We start from the raw sequence: 10,055 nt of genomic DNA, 5'->3' as shown, positions 1-10,055 counted from the left end.
TCTGTATTTCAGAATCTTGAGAATAGTTTGGGCCATATTGTGGCACTCTCTTGGTTGCGACGACGAGGGTTCCAGTTGATCTGATCAATGGAACAGCCTGCTCATGAAATTAACATGCAAGTGGCTGAGCACTCCACAGACACATGTACCCTTAATGTAGTTCTCAGGGAGATTCAGCATGACACACAATGTGACAAGGTTGGCCCTTTGAAATACAGGTACAACAGAAACAGGAAGAAGAGTGAGAGAAAGTTGTGACGAAAGAGTACAGCAGGGTTCAACATCCCCCCACCCGCCGCTGCTGGAGCCTCGTGGAGCTTCAGGTATTTTCAATCAAGAAACACTCACAACGTCCGGTCTGAGAATTGAAACCACAATCCTATGACTACGAGTCCAATGCCTTAACCACTGGGCCATTGTGCCTCCACATCGGGCCATATAGATCAGTACTAAAACAAGAATGGTTCTGTAAGTAAATTCAGTGAAAAACTTAGTTTTCAGACTTGCGTCTGCAAGGGCTCTATCCTTAACCCATTTCTTTTTATCCTTAAATCCTGAAGCAGACAAACATTCAGAACCAGATGCCATTTAGAATTTTTGTAATAACAACTTAGTTCTCATTGTAGAATATGGTGAAATTAGTCCTCAAATTCTTTATTTGTTCATTAATGAGAAACGGAAGCATCCTTGACTGCTACAGTTTCCCCCAGGTGAGTTACATTAATGTGCTGCTGTTTGATTTGAACTTTTATAGACTGATGTTGGTAAGAAAAAAATGTAAGCAAGGATTCAATTCCAGAGAGTTGCGACTCTGTGGAAGAATGATAGGGAGGTGCTTAATCCTCTCTGACCTGGGTCCCTGTAGCTAACTTTATCCTCCACCTGGGCTCCTGAGCAAAATATAAATAGTTGCATATACAGCTCAAGAATAATAATTGTAGGCAAACTAATAAACAGAATCACAAAAAGATTCAAGAGAAAAACAATAGGCCTACCTCTCAACTACTGTATTTGTTCTCCCAAATCACTACTTTCCTCATTACTTTCACCAGTTTGATTGTCCGAATCACTCTGTCTGAGTAAAGGTAAACTCTTCATCCGATGAACAAATATCATCAATAATTTCCTCAACTGTAAAGAGTCCAGGCCTTGTCAGACGAAGTGCTGGGTTCATCATATACTCATTTCATCGCAAAGATTCATTTAAAAAAAATTAAAAACAAAAGTAAACAGCAGCTATGGAGGACGTCATTAACAAGGCGTCATAAACACACTTGATTACAGAGTTGCAATGTGATTGGTTGTCTGTTTTTAATATTTCATCTTTTCTTTTACTACATATGTTATTCATTACTGCTTTAACGGGAATCCAGTCAAGATTGGGTTTAGGCTATTCCTGCTTTACTGGGAACACAGTATGATAGGGTTAATGCAGAGTCTGTTGGGATGATGAGAGGAGGGAAGTGGGTGCATAAGGTAGCCAGGAAAAAGAGATGGTACATAGGTTGTTGATTCAGAGGCCAATGAATAACCCTAGAAGCAAGCAGAAGATACAATGTATGTATTCTATCAGAGATAGAAGTTTGTCAGTGAAACAAACCTTAATGAAAGTAGCTGAATGGTTTTATTAGAAATGAGGTCTAGGATGTCTCTGTGCAGCAGATCCTCTCTCTCATATATGTAACCAGTACTGATATATGGGTTACTAGTGGCCTTAACTCTCTGTTTATTCAGATGATAGAGTGTCAGCAAAAACAATAGCACAGTGGTCTAAAGGTATTTAATGATTTGATGAAAGCTTGAGTAAATGTCAGGTTTATAGCTCTTAAATTCAGAACTAATTACAGATTGGCTTTGGATTTAAGGGTGGAGTTAATGTTTCACAAAACATTTTAAAAATTGTTGTGGTTGTCGTCACTTAACATCCTCGTCCTGCTGGCAGGGGCTGGACAGTTTGACAGTATCTAAAGAGTCCAAGGACTACATCATTCTCCACTGTCTACTTTGCCATGGTTTTAGAGCGGGATGCCCGTCTAATGCCAACCAGATTTGGTGCTTTTTTTTCATTTCACCAGCACTAGTGAGGTGACAATACAACTTGCAAGACTACAAACCCTGAGAGAGGCAGCTTTTTGGGAGAAGATGAGAAGTTAAAGTATAAGAGAAGGGGTCAGAACAGAACAGGTTTCTTGCTGTTGCATATTTACTCACATTTAAGAAGATAGGATGGGGATGAATGGGGTGGAGGAGGTGAACAGAGTAGAGGGGGTGATCAGGGTGGGGGCAGTGATGGTGATATAGGTCAGTGTTCTATTATATTTTATTCCTAAATATTATGATAGACTAATTATCAAACTGAATAATTTGTCGTAAGTAATCTACCTTGCTGCAAATATTTATACATTAGTCTGAATAAGAAATATACAAAAATAAAACACATGGAATCATAAATTACATCTGCAATTAATATTCACTACAAAAGAGAGATACTGTGCAGAGCTTGAAAGTAGATAGAATATTGTAGTATAAACTTACTGTTGAACAGTGATACTGTACTTAAATTGACAGTGCTGACACGATTTTTATACATCTCAGAAAGTTCAAATTTTTTTTTCGGAGCAGCTTCCAGTAATGTTATGGATTTTCCTTCAAACATGGGATTAAAACCTGTGAAAATATCAAAAAAATGTATTATATATATATATATTTCACTTAGGCATTGTGGGACTAATAATGTGGTGTAGAACTCAATACATATGCTTCTGAATGAAGTGTGAGTTGAGTACAGAGCAGTAATAAGACAATGAGATGACAAAGGAATAAATGATTATCTTATGAACTTCATTAGCTTGCAGCTGTTTCTGCTATAAGATACAGTGGACTTATTGTTGAATGCTTGAGTAGCACCTTATCGCTTCATCAGAGCCTTTTTCATATTCAAGGTTTTGATGAAGCTATAAGGTGTTACTCATACACTCAACAATAAGTCCACTGCATCTTATAGCAGAAACAGCTGCAAGCTAATGAAGTTCATAAGATAATCATTCATTCCTCTGTCCTATATATATATATATATATATATATACAGACTGGCATTTATTGCCACTTTTATGTGGCTGTTCCATGCAGAACAATGTTACTACATTTTAACCAGGAAAACCTCTTTTCCAACTGGTTAACGACATACAACCTGCTATGTTTGTTATATTGCGAGTAAGGGAGCGAACCACTCTCCCTCCAGTGTGGCAAAACCAGTAGATCAACTGGTTTCTCAATATCATGTTTGTCCATTGAGGATTTTTCCTTTTTAAATTTATATGCCTGTTTGACTGTTTCAACCCTACACCCTAACCCCAAATTCTAACCCTAAACCTTATCTCTAACCCCTAACTCCAAATTTTAACCCGAAACCCTAACACACAGTTTGTTTGCTTTGTAATATTTTGCAAAAAAATCTCGTTGAGGATATTTCCCTTTTTAAATTAACATGCCTATTCGACTGTTTGACATGAATTTACTCATTAAAACCTATAGAACTTCAAAACTTCCTGCAACTTTTGTCATGATTTGCTTTCAATCTGTTTAATAAAAATTCATTGTAATGTTTTTGCTTTCATTTTGTGATAGACAACCATCACATAGGACATGCCAGCTTCTACATCCTGTTTTCTGATTAAGTAAAAAAATTGATAAAACTTTAAACCTCTCTAATATTTTTCTAAAACTTTTCTTGAACAAGTGAATAACAAAATTAGATCGGTGTGAAAAATTACATCAATATAACAAATTTGAAAATTTTCACTTTATTTTAAAATTTCAAAAACTGTGACAGCAACAGACATGATCTGCCACTTTATTTCCACATATATTCAGAAAAATGTATATTCTTCCATGAAATTTTCTACAGATGGTGTAGATTCCAAGTATATCAGAGTGTGTGCACACCATTTTTCTTTTCTTTTTTTTTTTTCCACATCAAATTCTGGTATAATTAGAATTCATATATTCCGAAAGATATTTACAGAAAATTTCGTTAAAAAAAACAAAACATTTTTCTGAAAGTTATGAGGACGACTCGTATGGGTTTTCCGAAACTTCACTATCACCCCTAGAAAAAATTTTTCGCAACAAATTCCGATATCAATGGAATCTTCACCATTTGAAGCGCATTTGTAAAAAATTTCATCAAAAAAATATCTATTTTTCTCAAAATTACGAGGAAACAAAGTGGGGTGGGGGCACAATTAACAAGAGAATTGATAACAAAATTTTCAGAGGTAAGCAAGGAACCCAGCGATACTGGGTCACCCTGACTGTCAAGGACATCACAGGGAAGCGCTTCTTTTGTATCCAACCACCAGGTGCAAGCTCAAAGCGTGCCCACTCAGTCGTGTCATCCTTTCCACCGTTACTGACCATTCAATAAATATACTGATAATAGATAACGTTAACAAACATCTCATGGTGCGGGAGATTAGTAAATTTACCTAAACTACAAGCCATCGCTGTGCCTACCATTCCTCCACCGGATATAACAACATGCCTCGGCTCCACAGGTGAACACATCGACCGAACAAACATGCGAGTTGTGAAACCATGCCTGTTTCGTAATTTCCTCAGCCAGGACGTCCTGACAGGGAGAGTTTTCACGAAAGAATATGTTAATAACTTTGAAGCCGACATTACTTGATGCCACAGTAAACACGCAGTGAATGAAGGGACTTAACTCCTTATCACTGTAAAAAAAAAGATGGATTTAACTCCCTTGTTGTACTAATACGCTTCACAAATTCACATTCTTCCCCATAACGATTGATTATCAATTTCAAAAATATGGAATATTTTTATAGTAATTATAATAGTTATTTTAAAAAACCTGATTATACTTTAAAAATTAATCATTATACTATACATTACATTAGTTAAATAATATACACTACATTTTGTGATAGTGTACACACATACATACACACATTCATACATTCTGTTCTATTTTATTACATTGTTACATATCAAATTGTATTGCTTATTACATACATATATATCTGTGTGTGTGTTTGTGTGTGTATATATATATATATATATATATATATATATATATATATATACCCTCTACTGGGTATATTATGTTATATTTCATATAGTTTGAAAATTATTCGTATACATACATATTATATACATACACAACAGTAACTATTAAAACGTTCCCAATATTTACATTTTATTCCATACTTAAATAAGAACGATAGATAACTACTTTAATGTTGTTATTACTATATTTTATTTTATAATTTTTCCCTGTGGCGTTTCATCAGTCAAAGTCAATACTTCGAACGTTTAGTTTACGTCATTAATGCCATAAGAAAGGCATCGGTGTTACAACCTCCTGTCTCCAAGACCTGTTACAACTTTTCTTCAGCGCTATAAAACTGCGATTGCCATCTATAAGCTATTATTTTGATCAAACTCTAGAGATAAATTTTGAGAAATTCATACTTTATTGTGATTTACTTGAAATGATCGCAACCACAAGTTGTATGGAGTTGGAGTTATTTCGTATTTTGACTTCGATCAGGGAAATCTGTTTGCTTTAGACTTTTGCTCTTTAAAATAATTCGAAAGGCTAAAAGTTCGATAAAACAGACCACTAGAAATTGTGTGTAGCTAGCTAGATAGTTAGTTAGTTAGACATGTATGTACCTGCCTCGGTATGTTAGTGTGATTTGAGTGTGTTTGCTCTACCCAGTTGTGAGCAGCTATGGCGTCCTTAGCAACGAAACGTGGGTGTCGAGATACGGGGTGTTTATGTTTGAAAGAGAAAGCACCAACCTCACCGACTAGCACTTACCCAGCACACAAATACAGCAGTGAAATACCGAGGAATATAGAAGAAGAGCGAAGATTAATGAACAGAATATGTCAAACGAATTCATTATTAACGTCTGAGTTATTTACAGAATGTCCTCATTGTAATAACAACAATCAAGATATTTGTTTTGAGTTTGTCCAAAAACTTGCGGAACTGCGAGAGTGTCATAAAAAGACCTTGAACTTCTGGCAAGATCTTTATGAAAAGAGTTGTACCAATGTAAGAGCAGGTGTTAATAGAATGACCGAACATGTAAATGGAAAACGATCCAAAGATATTTATCCTACTCATAAAATAAATGTAGATTTTAATACTAATGAGCCATACGAAAACAAATGTGCAGTTCATGAGAAAGATTCCTGCAAAAATATCGACAGAAACCAGCAAATATTGGAAAATGTGAAAAAAAGAAATTATTTCAAAAGAAAAGCAAAGAGAAAAAAGAAGAAAAGCACTCAATCTATAAAAGATGATGGTTATGAATGTGTTCCTTGTCGTGCCTTGAGTTGTGATGAATCACAATGGAATAATCAATTCTCAGAATTACCAGACTATATTGACGACACTGAGGACAGTAATTTGGAATTAAATTCACCTGAATATTGTGAGCCGTTTACCAAAATGCAACCTGCAGTGCATCGCAGCTGTTCATCTATTGACAAATATCAGAACGAAAAAAATGACTGGAACTATGGAATTACAGTACCAAAACCTTTCAACATGACACTTCGAGAGGCAAACAAAGAAAAGAAAAAAAGTAAAACATTATTAGACTTTGAGAGAGAATGTGAAGAAAATAGGAGACAAGAAGAATGTGAATGTAGGAAATTATTCAAAGCTTCTCCTGTCCCTGCTCATGTGTATATGCCTCTTTATGATGAAATTAATAAGAAGAAGGACAGGCAGCGAAGCATATCACAGAAAAACCGAAAGGAATATCTAGAATCTCTTCAACAACCATTCTCATTTGCAGCAAAGAATAATGAAAGAAATGTGAGACCATCTTCATGTATGTCCTTTGTGGAATCAGAAAAAAAGAAGCATAAAAAACTCAAGGACAAGCCCATTTCTAGATGTACCCATTCTTTTGATAAAACAGCAACTGAACTAGAGCAAATGAGAAAATTAAATAAGATGCTGCGAGCTCAAGAACTGGGTGGTGAATTACTTTCAACACCGAAAGGGTTGGAAACAAATCAGAAACTAAGGGAAGAAGTTATACGTGACAATTTAAAAGAGAAAAAGAATTCTTTCACACCATGCATTCATAAATATATTCCTGATTATGATGTCTTACACAAACAATTTCAGAAAGAATTATCTAAGAAGAAGAAACTGAGAAAGAACACTGTTACCCAGCCATTTTGTTTCCACACTGAAGACGTGGCACTGAAAAGATATATTGCTAAACAAGAGAAGAATATATCTCAAGAAAGCATGAATTACAATAATCTACCAGTCAGGCGAAGGAAATCATTCAGTAAGCTCTATAGCTCCCCTTAATTACTATTGTTTTCTTCTTTTTGTTGTTGTTTAGGGGTGGGGCAGGCTTACTGTTCATTTGAGAATTCTTGTAGTTGTTTCAATGTATGCCTTTCTCACATTGAACTTGTTTCTTTCTAGTGCTATTTACTAAGTTGCTCTTTATGACTCTATAGAGATACTACTACTACTACTACTACTACTACTACCACCACCACCACCACCACCGCTATTGATAGAATTTATATATATGCACATTTAGAATATTTACAAATATTGTAGTTGTTAATCGTAGCAGTAGTAGTAGTAGCAGCAGTAGTAGCAATAGTTGTAGTAGTCAAGAACTATAAAAGAGGATTTAACCACTACAGTGATCAGGAGTCTAGAGAGCCAAAGTGGGTGCCTGAAAATAATGAGTTCATCTCTAAAAGAAAGACACCTCAAAAGTGTGTGTGTGTGTGTATATATATATATATATATATATATATCTATATATATCCAAAATTTTAAATTTAAAAGAGTGTTTTGACACTGATATCCATTATATATATATATAACATATAACATATATATATATATATAGTGAAGTATATTTGCCACTTAAATGTGGCTGACCCCGAGGGGTGGATGTTACTGTTATATATATATATATATATATCATCAGGCCAAGTGAAATCATAGTCATGGCTGGTGCCAGTGACACATAGACGATACTCACTCATGGAGTGGTTGGCATTAGGAAGGGCACCCAGTCGTAGGAATCATGCCAAATCAGACTGGAACCTGATACAGCTCTCTGATACATCACTGCTTGACAACTGGTGTGCGGATGTTTACATCCCCCATAGCTTAGTAGTTTGGCAAAGATGACTGATAGAATAAATATCAGGTTTTAAAAAGAAATAAGTCCTGGACTTGATTTGTTTGACTAAAACCTTTCAAAGCAGTGCCCCAACATGGCTGCAGCCAAATGTCTGAAACAAATAAAAGAATAAAAGCATATATGTATTGCCTCCCTTGTCAGTCGTTAGAAAAGTGCTCTCATGTGGCTAAGAGTTGTTTTGACTATTATTTCTAGCAATGCTTGTGCTGGCTAGCACCCTCAGTCACTTTAGTGATGACTATACTTGTTGTCTTTCAGTTATAAATTGCAAATAGTCACTTCAATAATTTATAATTCTCACTTCACCATTTTTGGAATCAGTCAATGTTTCCTATGGTATTCTCTATAAGATTGACAAGGTGTATTAAGCTTTTAACCATTGGCAATGGAGTAATGGGTCACTGTGGAACATTAATCAAATCTGAAATCATTGATGATATGACTCCATCATGCTTGCTGTAGGGAGCTTGTCTCCATTGTCAGTCTTCAGTAAAGTCCTCTCATGTGGATAAGTATTGTTTTGACTCCTATTTTTAGCAATGCTGGTGCTGACTAACACCCTTAGTCACTTAAGCGATGACTAAACTTGTTGCCTCTTGGTGATAATTGTGAAAAACCACCTTAAATTTTTTCTTATGTGTTTGTTCCGTGGTCTGTAGTTCATTGTTCTAATGTCCTATACCCTGATATGCATCTATATACACATGTAGATGTAAGTATGTACATATATGTGTGTATACATGCATATATATTCTTTGTATTATGTATATATATAGTTGAAATTTACAGAAAAACAAAAGATGAAGACAGGTGTATAAACAACAAGCAGGTAATATATACACTACTAGGGACATACCCAACGTAAGGTTTGGTTGCTAAGTTTTAAAATTTCATATCTAAACTTTAATTTTAATTATAACTTCTATATACATATATATGTGTGTGCATGCCTTTTTGGGTGATATGAATGTGTATACTTGAATATATTCATGTGTATATATAAGTGCAATCTTGTGTAGATCCATGTGGATTAAAGTCCTGATATTGTAAACATCCAGAAAAAAAGACGCGAGCATATCAATGTTCAATAACAGAATGAGACTTATGGACTTATTTCTACACGTGTATATATATGTGTGTGTGTAAGTGTATATTTATGAATATGTGCATGCTGTCAAGTCTACATCATTGGCCTCTTTGATAGTCTCTCATCCCTGTCACTCATACCACTATCACTCATACCACTGTCAATCATGCCACTGCAACCCATGTTTTAATCACTTAAGTTTTCATCATTCATATTGCGCTCTGAAAAGATATAAGGCAAAGTTGCCATCAGTGGAATTTGAACTCCATATGTAAGGATGGATAAAATGCTGCTAAGCATTTTGCCCAGCATGCCAATGATTCTGCTAGCTTGTCACCTTTAGCATGGAAAGTAGTTACAAAACAATCATAGTGATGATATACATTTCTTTTATTAGCCACACAGGGCTCAACGAAGATGGGACAAATACAATGTAGAGCTTTTCTTTTTGGGAGGGGGAAGGAAGGAAAAAAAAAAAATTGGTGGTGTCGATCAAAAGGGATCGTAGGAAGGGAAAAAGGGGCAGTTCGATCAAAAGGGATCGAAAAAAAAGGAAAAGGAAAGGCCGATCAATAGGGATCGTGTATCATACAGTAATGTTCTCGTGTAAAAAGATTGGAGGACAGTTTAGGTTTAGCCGTGGAAGGAAAAGCCCACGGAAAAGACCACGGTAACCTTGGTCAATATTCTCATTGAAGAAACTATAACAGTAAGTGACTCTCTTTTGCCTTTTT

General features: G+C 35.4%; 2 protein-coding genes across 2 annotated transcripts in view; one reads left to right on the top strand and one right to left on the bottom strand.

Annotated features, from left to right (window-relative positions):
* The window catches only part of LOC106874259 (ubiquinone biosynthesis monooxygenase COQ6, mitochondrial), a 32,029-nt gene extending 27,308 nt beyond the window's left edge, over positions 1–4,721 (bottom strand). Inside the window, exons 1-2 of the mRNA XM_014921918.2 lie at positions 4,488–4,721; positions 2,536–2,667 (exon numbers count right to left, since the gene is read on the bottom strand). Coding sequence (XP_014777404.1) covers positions 2,536–2,667; positions 4,488–4,683 — 328 coding nt within the window. The 5' untranslated portion in view covers positions 4,684–4,721. The remainder of the gene's footprint in view (positions 1–2,535; positions 2,668–4,487) is intronic.
* Positions 4,722–5,250: 529 nt separating this feature from the next.
* Positions 5,251–10,055, top strand: part of LOC106874263 (protein FAM161B) — an 82,467-nt gene continuing 77,662 nt past the window's right edge. Inside the window, exon 1 of the mRNA XM_014921923.2 lies at positions 5,251–7,349. Within this exon, the coding sequence (XP_014777409.1) occupies positions 5,759–7,349 (1,591 nt within the window). The 5' untranslated portion in view covers positions 5,251–5,758. The remainder of the gene's footprint in view (positions 7,350–10,055) is intronic.

The sequence above is a fragment of the Octopus bimaculoides genome, chromosome 11, assembly GCF_001194135.2.
Source record: "Octopus bimaculoides isolate UCB-OBI-ISO-001 chromosome 11, ASM119413v2, whole genome shotgun sequence".
Taxonomy (NCBI): domain Eukaryota; kingdom Metazoa; phylum Mollusca; class Cephalopoda; order Octopoda; family Octopodidae; genus Octopus; species Octopus bimaculoides.
This window is presented reverse-complemented; position numbering and strand designations above follow the sequence as displayed.